Raw genomic sequence first — 25,869 nt, 5'->3', positions numbered from 1 at the left:
CCCGGCGCCTTCAGTAGTTAAAGATGCCTCAAAGTCTGGTGCACAAGTCACACTGATATTTGGAGGTAATTACTAAATTAATGTTTTGGAAGCACAGTAATAAATTCAGAAAAGTTGCATTCTCACATCTAATGATGCTACCTGCTTCATTATTTGCAGTGCATTTGCCATGAGCCATGTTAAAGATGGAGCGCCGTGAGTCCACCAGCAACCTGTAGTATCCAGCTGTCAAGCAGGCAAGGTTCATTGCATCTGTTGACTCCATTAATAATATGATGGGCTGAAAACAAAAAGACAGCAGCTTGAGAATCTTGCACTACAGAACAGAAACATTCATTTCAATTCGTTAAGCCAGCGAGCCCTCTCTTAGTAATAGTGAAAGAATGTTGTTTCACACGAGGGCAGCAGCCACATCTACTGACCGATACTCAAAAGCAATCTCATGAGGGAGAGTTTACTGCATGGAACTCCTTCCAACGATAACAGAGACTATGCTATGGTGGGATTGGTATTGTCACTTGCTATATTTTGTCAAAATCAAACGTTTGAAATTATAACTGTATCAAATGCATTCATGGTGAAGATGAATGAGGAAAGTTGTGAAGTCAAATCTCATAGAAACATAAAAACATAGAAAATAGGTGCAGGAATAGGCCATTCGGCCCTTCGAGCCTGCACCACCATTCAATAAGATCACGGCTGATCATTCCCTCAGTACCACTTTCCTGCTTTCTCTCCATACTCTTTGATACCTTTAGCCGCAAGGGCCATATCTAACTCCTTCTTGAATATATCCAATGAACTGGCATCAACAACTCTCTGCGGTAGGGAATTCCACAGGTTAACAACTCTCTGAGTGAAGAAGTTTCTCCTCAATCTCAGTCCTAAATGGCCTATCCCTTATCCTAAGTCTGTGTCCCCTGGTTCTGGACATCCCCAACATCGGGAACATTCCTCCCACATCGAACCTGTCCAGTCCCGTCAGAATCTTATATGTTTCTATGAGATCCCCTCTCATACTAAATTCCAGTGTATAAAGGCCCAGTCGATCCAGTCTCTCCTCATATGTCAGTCCAGCCATCCCGGGAATCAGTCTGATGAACCTTCGCTGCACTCCCTCAATAGCAAGAACGTCCTTCCTCAGATTAGGAGACCAAAACTGAACACAATATTCCAGGTGAGGCCTCATCAAGGCCCTGTACAACTGCAGTAAGACCTTCCTGCTCCTATACTCAAATCCCCTAGCTATGAACATACCTTTTGCCTTTTTCACTGCCTGCTGTACCTGCATGACAACTTTCAATGACTGATGAACCATGACACCTAGGTCTTGTTGCACCTCCTCTTTTCCTAATCTGCCGCTATTCAGACAACATTCTGCCTTTGTGTTTTTGCCCCCAAAGTGGATAACCTCACATTTATCCACATTATACTGCATCTGCCATGCAGTTGCCCACTCACCTAACCTGAACAAGTCACCCTGCAGCCTCTTAGCATCCTCCTCACAGCTCACACCGCCACCCACTTTAGTGTCATCTGCAAACTTGGAGATATTACACTCAATTCCTTCATTAATGTATATTGTAAAGAGTTGGAGTCCCAGCACTGAGCCCTGCGGCACTCCACTAGTTACTGCCTGCATTTCTGAAAAGAACCCGTTTAACCCGACTCTCTGCTTCCTATCTGTCAACCAATTCTCCATCCATATCAGTACATTACCCACAATACCATGTGCTTTGATTTTGCACACAAATCTCTTGTGTGGGACCTTGTCAAAAGCCCGTTGAAAGTCCAAATACACCACATCCACTGGTTTTCCCTTGTCCACTCTACCAGTTACATCCTCAAAAAATTCCAGAAGATTTGTCAAGCATGATTTCCCTTTCATAAATTCATGCTGACTTGGACCGATCCTGTCACTGCTTTCCAAATGTGCTGCTATTACTCTTTAATAATTGATTCCAACATTTTCCGCACGACTGATGTCAGGCTAACCGGTCTATAATTACCTGTTTTCTCTCTCCCTCCTTTTTTAAAAAGTGGTGTTACTTTAGCTACCTTCCAGTCCATAGGAACTGATCCAGAGTCGAAAGACTGTTGGAAAATGATCACCAAAGCATCCACTATTTCTAGGGCAACTTCCTTAAGTACTCTGGGATGCAGATTATCAGGCCCTGGGGATTTATCCGCCTTCAAACCCATCAATTTCCCTAACACAATTTCCTGCCTAATAAGGATATCCTTCAGTTCCTCCTTCTCACTAGACCCTTGTTCACCTAGTACTTCCGGAAGGTTATTTGTGTCTTCCTTCGTGAAGACAGAACCAAAGTATTTGTTCAACTGATCTGCCATTGCTTTGTTTGCCATTATAAATTCACCTGAATCTGACTGCAAGGGGACTTATATTTGTCTTCACTAATCTTTTTCTCTTCACATATCTATGGAAGCTTTTGCAGTCAGTTTTTATGTTCCCAGCAAGCTTCCTCTTGTACTCTATTTTCCCCCTCTTAATTAAACCCTTTGTCCTCCTCTGCTGAATTCTAAATTTCTCCCATTCCTCAGGTTTGCTGCTTTTTCTGGCCAATTTATATGCCTCTTCCTTGGATTTAACACTATCCTTAATTTCCCTTGTTAGCCACGGTTGAGCCACCTTCCCCGTTTTATTTTTACTCCAGACAGGGATGTACAATTGTTGAAGTTGATCCGTGTGATCTTTAAATGTTTGCCATTGCCTATCCACTGTCAACCCTTTAAGTATCATTTGCCAGTCTATTCTAGCCAATTCACGTCTCATACCATCGAAGTTACCTTTCCTTAAGTTCAGGACCCTAGTCACTGAATTAACTGTGTCCTAATAAAGAATTTTAGCACATCATGATTAGGATGTGCTGAGTTAGAACATCCAAAACTAATATCAAACCCAGGTCTATATTTACATGTACAATTCTAATAACGAGTGGACATTTTCAGCTCTTTCTTTTTTTTTGTTGCAGTTATTTAAATTCCAGGCTTCAACTGTTACCTCCAGTTAAGTACGTACTTACTGGGGATGAAGTAAGAAGAAGTGGCTTTAGAACATTGGGATTTAATTTGTTGGGGTGAAATAAGCAATGGTCCTGACGTTATTTTCCTCAGTTACTTGCTCCGTGCTCCTCCCACTTCCTCTGCCACTAACTCCAGTCCCCCTTCCAAACCTGACTCCAGACCACCTGCCTCAGCGAGATGCCCAAGCCTCTCAGTTTGCCTCCCCCCCCACCTCCGACCTCCAATTAAATGGCATTTTCTTACCTTAACATCCAACACGTTAAGCTCAACTCTAACATTGTTTTCCTCTTCTGAGAACATCTCAATCTTGTTAACATGGCTAAAGTCAGCCAGTAGTGCCACCAGGTGTGTCTTTGCATTGATTACATGGCTTATTCCATATCTTGGTCCCACTAATAAAGTGACTTCAGAATGCTTCTCCCCTTGCTGTTGTAATCAATAAAGGAAGACAAAGAAGGGTCAAACTTTCTTGCATCTTTATTTTTCAATTCAAAAATGCCCCAAAATATGGGCAAAGATTTTAAATTAGGAACTGGAATGATCTATACGATCTTCTGAAATGCACGACAGTTTTAATTGCATCTTCAAGAAAACAAATAAAATATCACTCCATTGAAAAAAAATAGCTCACTGCTGTTGATAAACTAGAGTGGATTTTAATCCATTAGTTCTCATAATGTCAGGGTGTGGCTTACATGGCTTGCGAGCATCAGCAAGATTGTGAGTCTGAAAGACTTGCTTAAAGTCACTAAATATTTACCATTCTTTGCAGCGTGCAGATGTTTGTTTTTAGTTAAAAATAACTTTTATTATTTATCTTAACCTGTATGTAACACTCTCATTGATTAGGAAAGATTGCAAAATGCAGATAAAAGGACAGCAAAACTTCTAGCGACATTGGAGCTGAAGTAATCTGGCATTAAAGGGTTAAAAGTTTATTTTCTTACAAAATACAGAAACACATGCCATACACGAGCTTTGACTGTGATACATTGGATTACTTCTACTGAGTTCAGTCACATTCTTGTGGTTTACAGGAGAAAATCCCAGTGTTTGCCTGCTTATGAATGGGGTTGAAGGATTAAAGATAAAGATATATAAAGATAATTAGGTACGCTATGGAACAACTGATTTCTCTGCTATTGGGACTGAAAGATGTGCCATCTGTGGAGCAAAGTTGTTCACAGTTAAACGGTGTGGGCTGTCAGGTTGAATTGATATTCTGGAGTTTAATTTGATTATTTTTCGGACTCATGAGGGCAAATTTCACATAGCCTTATTTTCCCGAAGGTTTCACCTGTCACTGGTTAACGCTCACAACAACAACAACAACTTGTATTTATATAGCGCCTTTAACATAGTAAAACATCCCGAGGGGCTTCACAGGAGTATTATAGTATTATATTTGACACCGAGCCGCATAAGAAATGAGGACAGATGACCAAAAGCTTGGTCAAAGAGGTAGGTTTTAAGGAGCATCTTAAAGGAGGAAAGAGAGGTAGATAGGTCGAGAGGAGGAAGTTCCAGAGCTTAGGGCCCAAGCAGCTGAAAGCACAGCCACCGATGATTGAGCGATTATAGTCAGGGATGCTCAAGAGTGCAGAATTTGAGGAACGCAGATATCTGGGCGGGGCGGGGGGGAGGGGGACGGAGGGTCTGATTGTGGGGCTGAAGGAGATTACAGGGATAGGGAGGGGCGAGTTCATGGAGGGATTTGAAAACATGGATGAGAATTTTGAAATCGAAATGTTGCTTAATCGGAAGCCATTGTAGGTCAGCAAGCACAGGAGTGATGGGTGATTGGGATTTGTTGAAAGTTAGGACAAAGGCAGCCGAGTTTTGGATGACCTCAAGTTTATTTAGGGTAGAACATGGGAGGCCAGCCAGAAGAGCGTTGGAATTGTCAAGTCTAGAAGACAAAGGGGCTGAAATTGATCTGTCCAGTATTGGTAAGGAATACGTTATTACATCATATAAACGTTTCCTATCCACTATTTAATGTAGGTGTTAACCTGTTAAAATAAACAGTTGATACTTTTGATAAAATAGCGGATAAAGGAATTTAGAACAAATGTGCTACCATGCTTGTTACTAAGTTCACACAATGCAATTTCAACTGCTGAGTGGCTTGTGTAGAGTCCATGTTAGGGAAACTCCTTGCGGGTTTTTGGAAAGTAATGCTTGATAAACCATGTGGTCATTGCTTATTCAATACTTCTCTATCCATAGAGTCAAGAAACTAACCTCAGAAGAATGACCCACTGCAACGGATATTTTCTTATTGATGCACACGCTTACAGTTTCAAACTCTTAACCATATAAAATCTTACCGTATAAACAATCAGTGTCAAATTTTGTCTGATAACACTTACGTAAAGAGTCTTGGAATACTGTACTACTTTAAAGATGCTATATCAATGCAAGTTGTAGGTTATGCAGTACACCAAGGTCAGAACTTGTCTTACCAGTGCAATCCTAATGACTGTAATGCTCCTTGCTGCTCTTTCTGCACAGCTGCACAGGAAAAGTTCCTTAACTTCAAGGGCTCAATTTTGCCCAAAGCTGTATTTTGTCATATTGCCAGAGTTACGCCCATTTTTCTAGGTCAGAAATACTCCAAAAATATTTGTGCCAAGTTTCCCCACTGTATTTTTCAAATTTGGCGCCGTGCAGCCTGTCCAGTCGCCTTGGGGGGGGGGGGGGTGGAGCCTGCTGTCTGTGCCAAAATAATGATGCTGCGCCTTCTGCGCATGCACAAAAAAAAAGGAAGTTTTTGACGCTATTCCTATGGGCTCCCAGTCTGCGATTGGCAATTGTTAAAGAGCCAGTTGTGTGTGTGAAAACGTTGAGTGCTGTGTGAGAACATTGGAAATATCGGAGCTGCAATACAAGATGCAAAGTGGTGCAAGGATCAAGAATTTCTTACAGGATGAAGTGGAGGCACTAGTTACTGTGATTGAGGCCAGGTGCTAGGAGCTGGACACCAACAGAGGCTGTATAAAAGTTCTACCCAAATAAATGAAGAAACGCTGGAACCAACTTGCAGAAGATTACTGTGCAATGGTGACCACCACAAGATCTGGAGGCCAGTGCAAAAAGAAATGGCAGGACCTTGGTCAAATAGTTAGTGTAAGTAATATTTTCATTTATTCAATGCAATTGCAATTGTAATGTAAATGTGACTAGTTGTATATGTCCCACCCAGCAGAAGGATGCCCTTTCTAAAAAGTTGTATTTTCATCTTTGCAGAGGAAGGTAGCACATAACAAAAGAGAAAGAAATCGAACAGGTGGAGGCCCGGCAAATCTGCACCCACAGACACCCTTGGAAGAGAGGGTCGCTGCTTTGATGGGTCCTGCCTGGAGAAAAGCAACCACCACTGCACAAGCTGGGCCCACACTCGAGGGAGAGGGTAAGTCCTTCAAATTCCACAGTCTGGCTTTACTAAATGTTAAGTACTGTGTGGGCTAGCCATGCTTCAGTTCCTGGGGATGTCTCCATTAGCTACGCTTCGGTTGATACAATATGCTATCATTCATCGTGGTCCTTCAAATCAGCCTGCTGCCTGGCCTGTGCTGTGTGAGCCTACTCATGCCACCCACCCTGCTCCCTCCTCTGCTGCTAACCATTTGTCTGTTCTGTTATATTTTGCAGAACTTGAGGCCAACCCTGACAATGCAGAAGAATATTCAGACGAGGACGAGCCTGAAGAGGAGAACATCTTCCAATCCCACCTTCCAGATCAAGAGCATGGGGGGGAGGGGGAGGTGGAGGGGATGGATGAAGCCCCATCTCTTCTACTCACTTTGGAGAAGGTGCAGGTGCCACCCATTGAGTTGCAAGTACCTTCCCTGACTAGTGGTTTGAGTGTTGGTCGGACATTCCATGGTGTCCCACTGTCCGAGGCTGGGGATTCCAGTGGGGTGCAGCGAGGCACACCCAGGTCCTCTCTGTCCCAGGCTGCGGGTCCCACTGGGATGCTGCGAGCCACACCCAGGATGAGGAGGGGAAGGAGAGCTGGATCGCACTCTCCTGAGGTGCAGGATCTAACAGATGTGGTTCACATGATGGCAATGAGTGTGGAGAGCATTGACCTTACCCGATATCTCCTGGACACCATCAGTGGGATGGGTGATGAGGTATCGGGATTGTCGGGAGAAGTAACAACACTCTCACGAGAAATGGGAACACTGTCCGGGACCATGAGTGAGGGAATATCTCAGTCAGCTCAAACGTTGTCAGTGAACATGAGGGAGGGAATGTCACAGGTAGTTCAGACACTCTCAGTGAACATGAGGAAGGGAATGTTGCAGGTCATTGAGACACTGTCAGGGCGCAAGAGGGATGGCATGTTGGAGATAGCTGCTGCATTAAGGGAACACGCCCAGACCTCGCACCCATTGACAGAATTAACTGCCGCTCCCACTCCAATCCCCAGACCAGCCTCTGAAGAGCTCCAAGCCGGGCCCTCCACACTGCCGCCCCACCCCCCACCCCCCACCTCCTCAACAGGTGCACATTACCCGAGATGATAGAAAGAATCAGCTTTGTACCAACCCAAAAACATTGAGCCACCGCCTGCGGGCAGGGGTGGTGGAGTCACCAAGAACAAGCGCGGCGGGTGGTCTTAGAATAAGGTGAAGAGATGGGTGCAGCTTTTCTTTGCTGTTGTTGTTGCTTTTGTTGTTGTTATTATTGTTGTTACTGTTGTAACTGTTCTCAAATTAAAAGTTTTTTGTAAGTTATGTACATTTACAAGTTTAAAGTTTGTAAGTGATCTTAACTGAAAACTTTAAAATTTGATACAAGAATATTTTTATTTAAGTTAACTACAAATGTTTGTTAAACTTTTGAATAAAATATATTTTAAATTATAACTGAATCATTTACATTATTTCTTCCATTATTAACACAACTTTTGAAGTAAACAAGAATCATTTCCATCATTTGTTCCATTAACACGACACAACATTACGGAACAGGTCCAAACAGTAAACATGGTCCATGTGGAATAGTTGCCGCTGAGCCTTCAGGCAGCAAAGCGTTCATGGATGAGCTGCTGGCGCAATGCTCGAGCAATTGTTAAAGGGGCATGACAGCCCGCCTTCCTCCGCCGTCGTGCTCCGAGTTCAGCTAGTTGCATGGCGTTCTTGTCCTCGTGCTCCTCCTGCTCGTCATCTGCATCTTCCTCATCATTATCATCAGCCACTCTCACTGCTTCTACTTCCAGCTGCTGCTGCCTCATGATGGCTAAGTTATGCAGCATGCCGCACACAACAGTGAACTGTCTGACAATCTCAGGGGAGTATTGCAAGTAGCCTCCGGAATGGTCCAGGCATCGGAAACGCTGTTTCAAGATGACAATGGTCCTCTCTATGATACTGCGCGTCGTGATGTGTGACATGTTGTATTCCTGGTCAGCTTCCGCCTGGGTTACGCTTAGGGGCATCATGAGCCAGGTGGCAAAGTCATACCCTTTGTCACCCAGTAGCCAGCTCTGCCCTTCTGGCTGCTGCTGAAACATGGCAGCTCTTGGGTAGAATGAACACATCATGGGTGCTCCCAGGGTATCTTGCATCGACTGACATGATGTGATGCATGTCATCACACATGAGCTGTGGCAGCCTTTTCTGTTCCAGTACATCTCGGAATCCTCCACAGGAGCTCGCAAGGCAATGTGGATACAATCAATGCAGCCCTGTACCTTTGAAGACTGGGGGGCAGTGCTGTGCGGCAAGGACAGGCTGGTGGAGGACCTTTGTCTTATGGATGTTTAGCGTAAGGCCTAAGGCCCATGCTTCCGTATGCCTCAGTAAATACATCAACTATGTCCTGGAGTTCAGCCTCTGTATGTGCGCAGACACAGGCGTCGTCCGCGTACTGTAGCTCGCGACGGAGGTTGGGGTGGTCTTGGACCTGGCCTGGAGACGGCGAAGGTTGAACAGGTTCTCACTGGTTCTGTAGTTTAGTTCCACTCCAGTGGGGAGCTTGTTGTCTATGAGGTGGAGCACGAGGAAGATTGAGAAGAGGGTTGGGGCGATGGCGCAGCCCTGTTTGACCCTGGTCTGGACGTGGATTGGATCTGTAATGGGTTCGTTGGTAAGGATAACGGCCTACATGTCGTCGTGGAGTAGATGGAGGATGTTGATGAACTTTTGAGGGCATCCAAAACGAAGGAGGATGCTCCATAGACCCTCGTGGTTGACAGTGTCAAAGGCCTTTGTAAGATCGAAGAAGGCCATGTACAAGGGCTGGTGCTGGTCCCTGCATTTTTCCTGCAGCTGTCGTGCTGCAAAAATTATGTCCGTTGTGCCCGTAGGGTACGAAATCCGCACTGTGACTCTGGGAAGAGCTCCTCGGCCACAGGGAGATGACTGTTGAGGAGGCTTTCCTAGTGGCTGATAGCAGGGAGATTCCTCTGTAGTTTCCGCAGTCGGACTTATCCCCTTTTTTAAAGATGGTCAAGATCATTGCATCTCTGAGATCTCCCGGCATGCTCTCCTCTCTCCAGATGAGAGAGATGAGGTCATGTATTCATGCCAACAATGCCCCTCCGCCATATTTCAGTGCCTCAGAAGGGATTCCATTCGCTCCCGTAACCTTGTTGTTCTTAAGCTGTCTTATGGCTTTTTCTACTTCGTGCAGTGGCCTTGAAGCACTGACCACACTTGATCAACTCTGCTGGGCAGGCCACATTGTCTGCATGCCAGACACGAGACTCCCAAAGCAAGCGCTCTACTCAGAACTCCTTCACGGCAAATGAGCCAAAGGTGGGCAGAGGAAATGTTACAAGGACACCCTCAAAGCCTCCCTGATAAAGTGCAACATCGACAACTGACACCTAGGAGTCCTTGGCCAAAGATCGCCCTAAGTGGAGGAAGTGTATCCGGGAGGGCGCTGAGCACCTCGAGTCTCATTGCCGAGAGCATGCAGAAATCAAGTGCAGGCAGCGGAAAGAGCATGCGGCAAACCTGTCCCACCCTCCCTTACCCTCAACGACTATCTGTCCCACCTGTGACAGGGTCTGTGGTTCTCGTATTGGACTGTTCAGCCACCCAAGGACTCATTTTAAGAGTGGAAGCAAGTCTTCCTCGATTCCGAAGGACTGCCTATGATGATGTACCTTTGGAAAGCCAACAATCCTGGAGACGCCCACAGCCCTGTCACGTATTGCCTGGGCGGTCACGGGGAACTTTATGTGGTCATTCCTCTGGGCATATAGTGCAGCAGTTAGCTGTCGAATGCAGACATGTATTGTATGTTGAGAAATGGTGCACACATCCCCAGTTGTAGCTTGGAAGGATCCAGATGCAGCTGTAACCTTCACTTCAACTGACAAAGCAGTTCTCCTGATGCTTGTAGGTTGCAGGTCTGCTTTCACCAACTCACAGGTCTCAGTTACAACTTCTTTGTGGAACGCAGCCTTCTGACACAGTCTACATCACTCAGGTACAGGTACGAATATACCTGAGATGGATAAGGCCTCCTGAGCAGCACCTTACGGGCTCTGAGATTCCTCAGGCAATGACGTCGAATCAATTGTCTCCTCCACAGCACCGTGATGCAGAAGGCTCACACAAGGTATGGAATTGTCAGTATGGCCCCCAAGTTTAAATTTTACCTTTGCAAGAAGTTCAAAATGGCAGGAAGGCAGGACAGGTTCTTTGTTCTCTTTCCCCAAGGTCTGTATGGACCACACCCAGGTCTGAGCAAGTATAGTGATCGGGAACCCCCCCTCCCAAGCCCTCCAAGTTCATTGCAGTCTTGTGATTTCTTCCAATCACATTCAACAGCACCTTCCACCCGCCCCCCCGCCCCTGCCCCCCCAAATCCCCGGGCTCATTTGATGCCCAGTGCAGTCTTCTGATCACCACCTCTCCCTCCTGGGCTTGTTTTGCAGTCGAGCCTCGGGCCCCTGTGTCTGGGCACGGAGCCAATTCAGCCAGCCGACACTCCGAACCTCCAGCCCTGTTTAAAGACGTTCGGTGGTGACGTGTGAGTTAAAAAAAATGAAAAGTTCAGAATACCATCAAACTTCCATCTACTCCGTTGTAAGGTAAAAAAAAAATAATCTTTATTATGCATATTTAAAATGTTCTTATCTCCTCCAAAATTTCGATGAAAAACAATGGTGTCTTTCTGCACCGATTTTTCAATGTACGCTGCTTTCTCTTATCTCACCAGAAGGTTTTTCGGGAGTGGCCAAATACATCGACCTAGGATACATTTATTTTGGGCAAACTTTGAAAAATGATAAAAACTGGCGCAGACATGAGGCCCCCTATGACGGCAAAAAAAACTAACCTAAAAAAATCGTAACTAACTCAGTTACACTGACGCAGATTCCTTGGGGAAACTTTAATTTTAAAATTTACGCCCAAAAAAGTGGCCCCAAATGACCGGGGAAAATTGACCCCCAAAGGAATACCGATGTTCACTTATATATAAGCTTGCAATCTTGACCTCATTCCATTCTCCGTGTAGTGCTTAGAGGTGACGAGAACTGTGAGGTAAATGTCAACTAATGCCTTTGAAACAAAAGTGTATGACCCTTGAGTGCTAAATGTCATTTACAGCTGCTAAAATACATGTGGCCAGGAGGGCGTTGGAATTGTCAAGTCTACAAGACAAAGAGGCTGAAATTGATCTGTCCAGCGAATAAAACTGAAAACAGATTGCGCTGTACATTTTTTTCCCTTCTCTTGATTTTCTCTGCAGGGAAATGAATTTTCCTGTTCATCAAGCTGAGGCCTGTCAGTGCTGGGGAAATGCAATGGGCTGTCACGGATCATGCAACACTAAGGCTTCACTCTGCATCAACAATGCGCCATAACCAAAACTCCAGAACAGCAAAGGTCAAAGTTTGCCACTTCCCACACTCACTAACTTAATAGCTCCTCTGAGGTAAGACTGTCAGTTCAATGCCATTTAGTGCTGAATGATGGACAGTTTTCTAGTGTGGACTGAGACTGCCAAATCTAGTTTCACCGGCAGAAAAGAGACTTTCATGTCATCAATCTGAGTTGCAATCAACACCAACTTCCGAACAATTAAAGGATATTCTGAGATTTTCTGTAAGTTCCCAATAGTGAATAATAACAAAAACATGTGCATTTCCGAAATCAGTGTTCTCGAGATAAACTCAAAAATGGTGCCTCCATTATACTTTTTATTTTGCTGCAGGAATGCTTCAACAGGCTATGAAGAGCAAAATCACAACTCAGAATAAAATTAGCTTCACAAGCAAGCAATAAAGATTTTGAATATCCAAGCAGATCAATTTTACCTCGCACTCAGTTTTCTTAAATTATTGTACTTCACTCAAGCTCACTAAAGCAGAATAGAGATTTGACATCTGAAGAGAGTTGGCCCTTGGTTTGGATTGGAACTGTTAAATAGCACTCATTCAGCAGCTTTTTTTGGAAGATGTGTACAGCAATACAAGGAGTTATATACACAAGCCTTGTTTGTAAGGAAAGTTGTCAGTTCAAATCTAACAATCTAATAAATTATCCCTGATACCATAATATGTGTGTAAAGTGTCTCACCTCAGGGAATTGTAATTACAGACCTTTATCCAATTTAGGTGAGCATTAATATTATTTTTGCTGCCAGCATGTGTCAGCTGAAATATTATCAGAGAAAGGTTTAGAAAAGATACATTACCACCAGCATTGCTTTAAATACTCGGCCTCCATATAAACGCAGGTCACTGAGAAACCTTAAGTAGTGCACCTTGGCTTGTAAAGCAGAGAGCTGCAACAGAAAGTAAGAAACTCATTTAAAATAAAATGTTAATAAGGAAGAATAGTAAAACATTTTTGCATTCTCGAAATTTTTAAGCAACTTAATTAAAAAATGTCAGTCGCTTCACTGACTGCCACCATTTTGGATACATTACAACAGTGATTTACACTTCCAAAAATTGGCTGTAAATGCTTTGAGATGTCCAATGGTTGTGAAAGGCGCTATATAAATACAAGGCTTCCTTTTTTTCTTTTACTGATAATATGACCTGGCAGAGTTTTCATTCTGCAAGGGCTGCTTCGAAAAGCGGAAATCTGGCCCAGAATATAATTCTGAAAAAGCGAGGCAAGTGACTGCCAGCTTAACACAGTGGACACTTTATTTTTCAAGGCACTTCTGCACTACATCGCGGTCCCATTACATTTCTGCACTACATCGCGGTCCTATTATATTTCTATTTCTTTATTTCTTTTAATTGAGAAAATTATATTTTCCAGTCATTTGAGCATTTCTCTTATTTAAGAAAACATGACCTTATGTAATGGACCCAAGTCATACATCGACCAAAACAAACGATGTAATATTAAACACAGGGCATGGTATACCGCTGATGAAGCAACTACTACAAATTTTACTACCCTGTCGGAGATAACGGTGATAACAATGGTACACGTCACCTGCACAAGTAACACATTATAGTTCCTGCATGATGCATGCAGAATTCACATACTAATGTCAGCTTTTACACAGCTGGGCAATATTTTATCTTTTGTAAATTATTATTCATTCACGGTGCGACTTTACCTTTTTGCCTGGAGGAACGAGATTTTGGTTTGCTTTCAAGATGTGGGAAAGTGCTTTCTTCACATTCTTTTCCTTCATGCTTTGTAAAACCATGGGGGGAAGGAAGGTTTCGAGGCCCCATTCTTTCCTGTGAGAGAATTGTGTGTCAGATTGAGGGCAAAAGTCAGCGTCTCTAGATAGCTTCTAATTTTTATATTTTTGTTATGAAAGTATAAATTAAGTGAAAATATAGTAATGAATAGGAATCCAAGCCAGATTTTGAGTCCATATCGGATGTAAAATAGTGGAATTCCTTGTTGCAGAAGTAATCCAAATCCAAACCAACAAGACCCTGGCAGCTGATTTGTCACTGGTCTGATAAACAACGAGTCTCACTGATATATACATAATCATTGACATGACCTTATAGAAACATTGGGCCGGATTTTGCTGTCGAGCAAACGGCGAGGCTAACAGTGTTCATTATTATTAAATATTAAATCGGACAGCAACATCCGGCGTCCGCACACGCGCAGTTAGTCGTGGAAATCGAAACGTTGCTGTCCGAGTTGTCCTGCTCTTCCAGAAGCTGCCAGAAACTCGACATTCAAACTCATGGAACACCATGAAGTTGCTGTCCCTAGGTGATAAATATACACTAAATACGCCAGTAATAGGGCCTATCCATTCCAGTGTAAGTACATTTATAACGATGTGATAAGTCTTAATTACTGCCAAACAACCTCTCTGGCACTGAAAATGAACTATTACAAGTGTGGAGTCTCATTCCTTCAGATTTTAATTATTATTGGCGATTTAAAGAAATAAAAAAGATTTGAATAGAATATTCCATTTTCCATTTTCCTTCGGTATCTCTCTCTCTTAATCCCATCTTTCTTTCCCTCTCTCTATTTTGCTTTCTGTACCTGATTTGACATTGAATTAAATATTCTAACAGACACTTCCTGGTTCAGACTCATTAATGATTCTTCAATCTGATTGGTTAAGAAGATACACAGTTGCTCACCCTGTTCATACAGGTCCCATGTCCCCTGTAGAGGGAGCTATACCTTTGTAGCTCTTTAATTTACAGCAAGTTCCTGTGCAATATCCCAGACATTCTGTTAAGTATGGAAGAACTCCACAAGACTGAGTACTGTGAGCTAAAACTGATATGACCTTAGTCTCTTTAATACAACTCCAGAGTGCCTAAGCAGCATTGTAGACAACCTTTTATACTCCCTTGCACAAGGTGTGCAGGTGACCCTTGGGCTCCAACAGTTGCGCCCTCTGGTGGCAAGCCTTAACCAGTTACAATGTTTACATAGAAATATAGAAACATAGAAACATAGAAAATAGGTGTAGGAGGCCATTTGGCCCTTTGATCCTGCACCATCATTCAATAAGATCATGGCTGATCATTCACCTCAGTAACCCTTTCCTGCTTTCTCTCCATACCCCTTGATTCCTTTAGCCGTAAGGGCCATATCTAACTCCCTCTTGAATATATCCAATGAACTGGCATCAACAACTCTCTGCGGTAGGGAATTCCACAGGTTAACAACTCTTTGAGTGAAGAAGTTTCTATTCACCTCAGTCTTAAATGGCTTACCCTTTATTCTTAGGCTATGTCGCCTGGTTCTGGACTTCCCCAACATCGGGAACATTCTTCCTGCATCCAACCTGTCCAGTCCTGTCAAAATTTTATATGTTTCTATGAGATCCCCTCTCATCCTTCTAAACTCCAGTAACTAAAAGCACAGTCGATCCAGTCTCTCCTCATATGTCAGTCATGCCATTCCGGGAATCAGTCTGGTGAAACTCTGCTGCACTACCTCAATAGCAAGAACGTCCTTCCTCAGATTAGGAGACCAAAACTGAACACAATATTCCAGATGAGGCCTCACCAAGGCCCTGTACAACTGCAGTAAGACCTCCCTGCTCCTATACTCAAATCCCCTAGCTATGAAGGCGAACATACCATTTACTTTCTTCACCGCCTGCTGTACCTGCATGCTAACCTTCAATGACTGATGTACCATGACACCCAGGTCTCATTGCACCTCCCCTTTTCCTAATATGCCGCCATTCAGATAATATTCTGCCTTCGTGTTTTTGCCCCCAAAGTGGACAACCTCACATTTATCTACATTATGTTGCATCTGCCATGCATTTGCCCATTCACCTAACCTGTCCAAGTCACTCTGCAGCTTCTTAGTGTCCTCCTCACAGCTCACACTGCCACCCAGTTTAGTGTCATCTGCAAACTTGGAGATATTACACTCAATTCCCTCATCCAAATCATTAATGTATATTGTAAAGAGCTGGGGTCCCAGCACTGAACCCTGCAGCACCCCACTAGTCACTGCCTGCTATTCTGAAAAGGACCCATTTATCCCGACTCTCTGCTTCCTGTCTGCCAACCAGTTCTCTATCCATGCCAGTGCATTACCCACAATACCATGTGCTTTGATTTTGCACACCAATCTCTTATGTGGAACCTTGTCAAAAGCCTTTTGAAAGTCCAAATACACCACATCCACTGGTTCTCCCTTGTCCACTCTACAAGTTATATCCTCAAAAAATTCTAGAAGATTTGTCAAGCATGATTTTCCTTTCATAAATCCATGCTGACTTGAACCGATCCTGTCACTGCTTTCCAAATGTGCTGCTATTTCATCTTTAATCATTGATTCTAACATTTTCCCCACTACTGATGTCAGGCTAACCGGTCTATAATTACCTGTTTTCTCTCTCCCTCCTTTTTTTTAAAAGTGGTGTTACATTAGCTACCCTCCAGTCCATAGGAACTGATCCAGAGTCGATAGACTGTTGGAAAATGATCACCAATGCATCCGCTATTTCTAGAGCCACTTCCCTAAGTACTCTGGGATGCAGACTATCAGGCCCCGGGGATTTATCGGCCTTCAATCCCATCAATTTCCCTAAAACAATTTCCCGCCTAATAAGGATATTCTTCAGTTCCTCCTTCTCACTAGACCCTCGGTCCCCTAGTACTACCAGAAGGTTATTTGCGTCTTCCTTCGTGAAGACAGAACCAAAGTATTTGTTCAACTGGTCTGCCATTTCTTTGTTCCCCATTATAAATTCACCTGGATCTGATTGCAAGGGACTTACGTTTGTCTTCACTAATCTTTTTCTCTTCACATATCTATAGAAGCTTTTGCAGTCAGTTTTTATGTTCCCGGCAAGCTTCCTCTCGTACTCTATTTTCCCCCTCTTAATTAAACCCTTTGCCCTCCTTTGCTGAATTCTAAATTTCTCCCAGTCCTCAGGTTTTCTGCTTTTTCTGGCCAATTTATATGCCTCTTCCTCGGATTTAACACTATCCTTAATTTCCCTTGTTAGCCACATACATAATTTCCCCCCCCCCCCCCAAAGTCTTTGATACAAATTAACAAACTATTCACAAGTTGAGACGATCCAGGGCCACATGCTCCCTGGTTGATCGTCTGAGTTCAAACTCTGGCATGGATGAGTTGGTCGGACCATCACAGCACTGCAGGTCTGACAGGACTGTTGGGAATGGTGGGTTCATCCTCTTGATTGACAGCGAGGTTGATTGCTGGTTGGGTGTGTGTTGGTGGATCGATGATGGTAATGTCCTCTTCAGGTTGTTCCTGGTTATCGGTGAAACGCAGTTTGGTCTAAATGCTTTCTGCACGTTTGGCCATTCAATGATTTGACTATAAACACTCTAATCCCCTCCTTGGCCAAGACAGTCCCAGCAACCCATTTAAGACCATGATCATAATTCAGGACAAACACAGAGTCGTTAACATCAATGTCACGCGATACAGCTGCGTGATCGTGGTACATGTTTTGCCGGTGACGCCGGGTTTCCACATGATCATTTAGATCCGGGTGGACTAGGGAGAGCCTGGTTTTGAGTGCTCTCTTCATTAACAATTCTGCAGGGGGAACCCCAGTGAGCGAGTGGGGTTGCGTCCGGTAGCTGAGCAGAATCTGAGATAAGCAGGTCTGCAAGGAGTCTTCCGTCATGCGTTTCAAGCTCTGCTTGATAGTTTGGACTGCTCGTTCCGCTTGAACGTTGGATACGGGCTTAAACGGGGCAGACCTAACATGCTTGATGCCATTGCGGGTCATAAACTCGTGGAATTCCGAGCTGGTGAAACACGGTCCATTGTCACTGACAAGGATGTCGGGCAAGCCATGGGTGGCGAACATAGCCCGGAGGCTTTCAATGGTGGCAGGGGATGTGCTGGATGACATGATTACGCATTCAATCCATTTAGAGTAAGCGTCCACTACACTAACACGAGAACGGGGCCAGCAAAATCTATGTGGATCTGGATCACGGTTTGGAGGGCCATGACCACAGACTCAATGGAGCCTCCCTTGGTGCATTGCTAAGTTGTGAGCACGTATTGCACTGGTTTACGCATGACTCTAAATCCGAGTCAATGCCGGGCCACCAAACATGCGACCTGGCTATAGTCTTCATCATGACTATGCCTGGGTGGGCATTGTGTAGGTTGCGTATAAACGTTTCTCTGCCTTTTTTTGGCAAAACCACGTGACTACCCCATAAGAGACAATCTGACTGGATGGACATTTCATCTTTGCGTCGGTGAAACGGCTTAATTTCATCTTACATTTCCCCGGGAACGGTCGACCAGCTCCCATTGAGGACGCAACTTTTTACAAGTGACAGCACAGGATCCTGGCTGGTCCAGGTCCTAATCTGGCGAGCAGTGATGGGTGACCCCTCGCTCTCAAAAGCATCTATGACCAGAAGCAAGTCTAAGGGCTGCGCCATTTCCACCCTGCTAGTGGCCAATGGTAGCCGACTGAGGTCATCAGCACAGTTCTCCATGCCTGGTCTGCGGTGGATAACATAGTCATAGGCGGACAATGTTAGTGCCCATCTTTGGATGCGGGATGAAGCATTGGTTTCTGAAAACAGCGAAATGAGTTATTTGTAGTCGGTTTCAAGCTCAAACCCAAGTCCAAAAGGTATTGGTGCATTTACTTAACCCCATATACACATGCTAATGCTTCTTTCTTGACCATACTGTAGGCTCTTTCAGCCTTAGACAGACTTCTAGATGCTTATGCAACCGATTGAAGTTTGCCCGAAACATTGGTTTTCTGTAACACACAGCCGACCCCGTACGAAGATGCATCACAAGCTAGTACTAATCGTTTACACAGGTCATACAGTACAAGTAACTTATTAGAACATAGCAGGTTTCTGGCCTTCTCAAAGGTTGTCTCATGAGATTTACCTCAAACCCAGTCATTACTCTTACGTAGCAACATGTGCAACTGTTCCAGCAAAGTGAGTAACCCAGGTAGAAAGTTACCAAATTAGTTGAGGAGTCCCAGGAACGAGCGCAGCTCCATCACGTTCTGTGGTCTGGGTGCATTCTTGATGGCCTCTGTCTTTGAGTCCGTGGGTCTGATGCCGTCTGCTGCAATCTTTCTCCCAAAAAATTCGACCTCTGGCGCCAGGAAACGCACTTGGAGCGTTTCAGCCTGAGTCCCATTCTGTCTAGTCGACTTAGAACCTCTTTCAGGTTGTGCAGGTGTTCGGTGGTGTCACGACCGGTGATCAGGATGTTGTCTTGAAACACAATGGTGCACAGAACTGATTTCAGCAGAATCTCCATGTTCCTCTGGAAGATGGCAGCAGCCGAGCGAATCCCAAAAGGGCACCTGTGGTATATAAACAGTCCTTTGTGCGTGTTGCTGCACGTCAATCTTTTTGAAGATTCAGCCAGCTCGTGTGTCATGTAGGCGGAGGTTAGATCCAGCTTGGTGGACAACTTCCCCCCCGCTACGTTGCGCTAGGTCATCCGCCTTAGGTAGCGGGTACTGGTCTTGTAATGAGACTCGGTTGATCGATACCTTGTAGTCTCCGCAGATTCTGACCGTGCCATCACTTTTCAACACCGGAACAATCGGACTGGCCCACTCGTTGAACTCGACTGGCGATATGATTCCCTCTCGTTGAAGTCTGTTTCAGTTCAATCTCGACTTTCTCCCTCATCATATATAGAACCGCTCGAGCCTTGTGATGAATCGGCCTTGCATCGGGGATCAGATGGATCTGCACCTTGGCACCTGTGAAGTTGCCGATGCCTGGTTCAAGTAGCAACGGAAACGTGCTGAGCACTTTGAAAGCAAAAGGTATCATCCACTGAAGATAGTGCTTTGATGTCGTCCCAGTTCCATCAAATCTTTCCCAGCCAGCTTCTGCCGAAAAGCAGTGGGCCATCGCCTGGTTCAATCCACAGTGATAAATCATGCACAGCTCCATCGTACGATACCTTAACTGCCGCACTGCCAATGACTGGTATGAGCTCTTTGGTGACTTTCAGCATGATAGGAGGGCTCTTGGTGGTGAAGGTGTGTACCCCATTCCCTTCTTCCTCGGGTTGAGTTACCGCTCTTGTTTGTTCTGCGTGATCCACACTGGATCGATCATCCTCTGCCAACTCTGCCATGTGGTGAGTAGCAGCACTCTTGCACATTCGCTGCAGGTGCCCCATTGTTTCGCAGCCTTTGCACATGTAGTGCTTGAATCGACATTGATGGACTCAGTGATTACCCGCGCAGCACCAACATGGTGCTAATGGATTTGCATTTACGCCCGATGGCGGACTCTGAGTCAATCCTAGGTCTTGCATCTGCAGACGTGTAGGCCCTGCAATATGCTGTTCTGTCTGCAAACGACGTTATTTTATGCACAATACTTGCCAGTGAGCTTCGATGCTGGGAAGATATATGTCTGGTATTATCGCTTGTGGATATGAATGCCTGGGCTATTGTGATGGCCTTGCTCAGGTCTAGGGTTTCGGTGGACAGCAGCTTGCAAAGAATGACCTCGTGGCCGATGCCAAGCACAAAAAAGTCCCGCAGCATTTCCCCCCAAAATCCAGCAAATTCGCAAGTTCCCGCAAGGTGTGTCAGGTCGGCGACATAACTCGCCACATCCTGGCCCTCGGCGCGGTGGTGCGTGTAGAAGCGATACCTGGCCATAAGACACTCTCCTTTGGCTTGAGGTGTTCCCGAACCAGCGTACACAACTCTGTATAGATCTTCTCCCTGGTTTCTTCAGTGCTAGCAGATTCTTGATGAGGCCGTATATTGTGGACCCACACACGGTGAGGAGAATCGCCCTGCGCTTGATCGCTATATCACTCCCATCCAGCTCGTTGTCCACGAAGTACTGGTCGAGATGTTCACCGAAGGCTTCCCAATCATCACCCTCTACAAATCGCTCTAAAATACCAACGGCAGCCATGACCGCGTGAAAGTTCGTAATCTGTTACTCATTGCCAATTGTTAAGTATGGAAGAACTCCACAAGTCTGAGTACTGTGAGCTAAAACTGATGTGACCTTAGTCTCTTTAATACAACTCCAGAGTGCCTAAGCAGCATGGCAGACAACCTTTTATACTCCCTTGCACGAGGTGTGCAGGTGACCCTTGGGCCTCCAACAGTTGCACCGTCTGGTGGCAAGTCTTACACAGTTACAATGTTTACATACATAACACAATCTGTGGGCAAGTGCAAGTGGAATAAACAGCTGGCACCGTCTGTTTGTCATGGAGAGTAAAATCTGGCCCATAGTTGTAGCATTTAATTTCCATAGCTAGATAATTGGCATTCAGTACATTGGATTCATTCAGCAAAGCTACCATAGCAGATTACCGAACACAAATTTAACCAGGACAGTTTAAAATTCGAACAAAACAATTAACACAATCCAATGAAACAACCCCCGACTCCATCCCCTCCCCCCCAATCAAATTTAGTCTGGAACGACTGCTGCTCTTATTTTATGTCAACATCAGTGTCCCTAGAAGAACTGAATGTCAGAATCGAGAGAAAACATATGTCTGACCTGCAGGATGCTTACAGCTTCTTGCAAAAGTTCTTTCCATTGTCTCAAATCCAAAGACAGTTCCTCTCTGACAAATTTTACATTTTAATGCGATTTTGATGAGGTTGAGTTTGTTTAATTGCTATTTCTCCCATGCTTCTTCCTTCATACAGCTGGTTATGACTATCCGGGACCACAGAATTCTCTCTGGTAACCAGCATCGTCACTCTGGGATTACCCAACAGGAGAAGCACCACTGCAGAAAGTGCTTTGTTTCTCCTCCCTCTGAGATGGGGTTCTCAGTAACCGCACAGCTCCCTAGGTTGTAGCCTACAGGAGTTCTGAAGAAAGATGGCCATCGTGTACAGTTCAGATCCTTAGTCTCACTAATTGGGAACCCAATGTGCTCGCATTAAATTAAATGCAAGAAAGCATAGAACAAGGAAAATCAGCATGGTCCATCAAACTCCCTCCCTCCACAGACTATGTACACTGGTTCCCATTTATTTAATCACCTGTGAAAAAGTTTGGGAATCTTTTTCTGTTCTCCCAACTTAGAAAGTTGCTTCGCAGAAATTACATTTCTATGGTCCGTAAGAATGGACATGATCCATGCAATGTTTGATCATTTCTGTCTTTACATATCCCTATAATCCTAAATCATAGAATCACAGAAATGTACAGCGCGGAAGGAGGCCATTTCGGCCCATCGTATCCACGCCGGCCGACAATGAGCTATCCAGTCTAATCCCACTTTCCAACTCTTGGTCCGTAGCCTGTAGGCTACGGCACTTCAACTGCATATCCAAGTACTTTTTAAATGTGATGAGGGTTTCTGCCTCTACCACCCTTTCAGGCAAAGAGTTCGAGACCCCCACCACTCTCTGGGTGAAGAAATTTCCCCTTAAATCCCTTCTAAATCTCCCCCCAATTACTTTAAATCTATGTCTCCTGGTTGTTGACCCCTTTGCTAAGGGAAATAGGTCCTTCCTATCCACTCTATCTAGGCCCCTCATAATTTTATACACCTCAATAGGGTCTCCCCTCAGCCTCCTCTGTTCCAGATTTTCTTCATGTCAAGCAACTGATGAGGACCACTAGACATAATGGCCAGCGTTGGATCCCCAACCCATTTATCACCTCAGCCTACCAGAGTAATGCCCCCAAAATCAGTACCCAGTGAAACTCTAGGCCAATAATTTAAGGGTAGACTAAGAAAACAACCCCAGCCGATCCAATCTTTAACCCAACCTATTCAATGTTTAACGCAGCCTATTCAATCTCATCCTTATTAAAAGCTCTTTCTTGAAGGAGTTAATCGACAAAGCAGTAAACTGGGAGTTCATTCTCTTTTTCAGCTCTGAGTTTGTTTACATTACAACATTGGAGCTAAAGTATGTAGTACCCAAATTCATATACACGAAGAGAAATACCACTGCACATGCAGTAATATTTCCAGCTAGGAACTGTTAAACACAGCACATTCTGCAGTCATGCCAACTGAGCTGTTCTTGAAATGTGAATAATTATACATAAGAGAACACTAGATACCAATTTTGGTAATTACTATTGGCGAGAGAAAAAAAGATATTTCTTGAGGTACAATATCACTAATGGTTTTATTCATTTAAAAAGAGAAAATACATGTTGCTACGAACAGTCCTCCTTGGTTCCCTAAAACGGAGCATATGTGTTGCTATTTTCTGACTTAAATGAGAAACAATATCCTGTTGACATTTGCAGCATAAAACGGTGAATTTTTAATGAAGTCTTTGTCGGCGAGCTATCAAAGATCTTGCACCAGTGGAATTCTTACATCCAATCAATTGTGACAGTTCAAACAATGACCTCATTATATTTTTACCTAGTCTGGTTTGAGAGTCTTGGGAGTTCACATATGCTAATAAATATTGTCTGTCTTAGGCCGCACTGAATGTTTTTTTTTTGTGTACCCCGATAATGTTGAAGGTTGAATTAAATGGACTCCCGGTGTCAATGGAGCTGGACACCGGCGCGAGCCAGTCCATTATGAGCAAAAAGACTTTTGAAAAATTGTGGTGCAGCAAGGCCTCAAGGCCAGTCTTGACTCCCATTCGCACGAAACTGAGAACTTACACAATGGAACTGATTCCCGTAATCGGCAGTGCTACTGTAAAGGTCTCCTACGATGGAGCGGTGCACAAGCTACCACTCTGGGTGGTACCAGGCAATGTGTTCCACGCTGCTTGGTGGGAGCTGGCTGGGAAAGATACGCTGGAACTAGAGAGCAGGCGGCTTCAACAAAGTACATATCATGGTAGCGCAAATGTGTCACGCGAAATTGAAATCAATGATTCTATATTTCTGTTGAACTATGGACAAGGTCCCAAGTGGCTTGCCGGCACCATTGTGGCCAAAGAGTGGAGCAGGGTGTTTCGGGTCAAACTTTCAAATGGACTCATTCACCGGAAACACTTGGACCAAATCAAACTCAGATTCACGGACTATCCTGAGTAACCCACTTTGGACCCTACCTTCTTTGACCCCCCCAACATACACCGCAGTTGGCCACGAAGTAGAACCCATCACCCGCAGCAGCCCAACAGGATCCACCACACCAGGCAGCCCAGCAAGGCCAGCTGCACAACAACCCAGTGAGGGCCCAACAAACGTTTCACCAAAACCAGCATTTACACCGAGACGATCAACAAGGGAAAGAAAGGCCCCAGATTGACTCACCTTGTAAATAGTTACACTGTTGGGGGAAGTGTTGTTATATATGTAAACCTGTATATACCTTGTATAGCCACCAGAGGGCTCATCCCCTGGAGTCCCAAGGAATCACACAATCCCTTGGGAGCACAGGTACTTAAGGAGGCCTCATAGGCTGGAGAGACACTCTGGAGACCTGCAATAAAAGTCTAAGGTCACACTTTACTTTGAACTCATAGTATCCAGTCAGACTCTTTATTCATACATAACAAAAACCTGTTACATCTCTAACTTTTTCCAGTTCTGATAAAAGGTCATCGGCCTGAAACGTGAACTCTGTTTCTCCCCACAGATGCTGCTTGATATTTCCAGCATTTTCTGGATTTTCTTTATGTCAAGCAACTGATGAGAACCACTAGACATAATAAGAACATAAGAAATAGGAACAGGAGTAGGCCATACAGCCCCTCGAGCCTGCTCCGTCATTCAATAAGATCATGGCTGATCTGATCATGGACTCAACTCCACTTCCCCGCCCGCTCCCCATAATCCCTTATCCCCTTATAGTTTAAGAAACTGTCTATTTCTGTCTTAAATATATTCAATGTCCCAGCTTCCACAGCTCCCTGAGGCAGCGAATTCGACAGATATACAAACCTCTGAGAGAAGAAATTTCTCCTCATCTCAGTTTTAAATGGGTAGCCCCTTATTCTAAGATTGTGCCCTCTAGTTCTCGTCTCCCCCATCAATGGAAATATCCTCTCTGCATCCACCTTGTCGAGCCCCCTCATAATCTTATATATTTCGATAAGATCACCTCTCATTCTTCTGAATTCCAATGAGTAGAGGCCCAACGTACTCAACCTTTCCTCATAAGTCAACCCCCTCATCCCCGGAATCAACCTAGTGAACCTTCTCTGAATTGCCTCCAAAGCAAGTATATCCTTTCGTAAATTCCAGGTGTGGCCTCACCAATCCTTATGTAGCTGCAGCAAGACTTCCCTGCTTTTATACTATCCCCTTTGCAATAAAGGCCAAGATACCATTGGCCTTCCTGATCACTTGCTGTACCTGCATACTATCCTTTTGAGTTTCATGCACAAGTACCCCCAGGTTCCATTGTACTGCGGCACTTTACAATCTTTCTCTATTTAAATAATAACTTGCTCTTTGATTTTTTTCTGGCAAAGTGCATGACCTCACACTTTCCAACATTATACTCCATCTGCCAAATAATGGCCTATGTTGGATCCCCAACCCATTTATCACCTCAGCCTACCAGAGTAATGCCCCCAAAATCAGTACTTAGTGAAACTCTAGGCCAATAATTTAAGGGTAGACTATTATATGTTATAGCAGTTGCAGACTCATTCAAAAATGGAAATTGAAAGATTCTAGGATCAACTGAAAGCAGAGAGACACAGGCTTGGTGAGAAGTGAAGGGGAGATTAAAATGGCTGAATGGGTCCTGAGTACAAGTCTCAGCAACCCGGAAAGCTAAACAGGTGAACAGTCTTCTTAAGCTGCCATGGCAAACATGAAACGATATTGATCTTTTTGAGCTCTCTATTAAGTTTTGAGCTCTCTATTAAGTTTTGAGCTCTCTATTAAGTTTTGAAGCATATGGAACAAGTCATACTTCACAGGTGAAGATGACCAGACTGTGAATTTATTATTTAATCCTGTTTTAGGATATTTTCAATCTGGTAGCCTGTTTGAAGAAAGATGAG

General features: G+C 44.4%; 1 protein-coding gene across 4 annotated transcripts in view; it reads right to left on the bottom strand.

Annotated features, from left to right (window-relative positions):
* Positions 1-25,869, bottom strand: part of LOC139275829 (FERM and PDZ domain-containing protein 4-like) — a 658,647-nt gene that overhangs the window by 9,362 nt on the left and 623,416 nt on the right. For 2 of the 4 annotated variants that reach the window (XM_070893037.1, XM_070893038.1), the window contains exons 11-14: positions 13,597-13,723; positions 12,712-12,801; positions 3,289-3,471; positions 127-280 (exon numbers count right to left, since the gene is read on the bottom strand). In XM_070893037.1, the coding sequence (XP_070749138.1) occupies positions 127-280; positions 3,289-3,471; positions 12,712-12,801; positions 13,597-13,723 (554 nt within the window). The remainder of the gene's footprint in view (positions 1-126; positions 281-3,288; positions 3,472-12,711; positions 12,802-13,596; positions 13,724-25,869) is intronic. The other 2 variants (XM_070893039.1, XM_070893040.1) reach the window with 1 other exon arrangement.

This window comes from Pristiophorus japonicus, chromosome 11, assembly GCF_044704955.1.
Source record: "Pristiophorus japonicus isolate sPriJap1 chromosome 11, sPriJap1.hap1, whole genome shotgun sequence".
Taxonomy (NCBI): domain Eukaryota; kingdom Metazoa; phylum Chordata; class Chondrichthyes; family Pristiophoridae; genus Pristiophorus; species Pristiophorus japonicus.
This window is presented reverse-complemented; position numbering and strand designations above follow the sequence as displayed.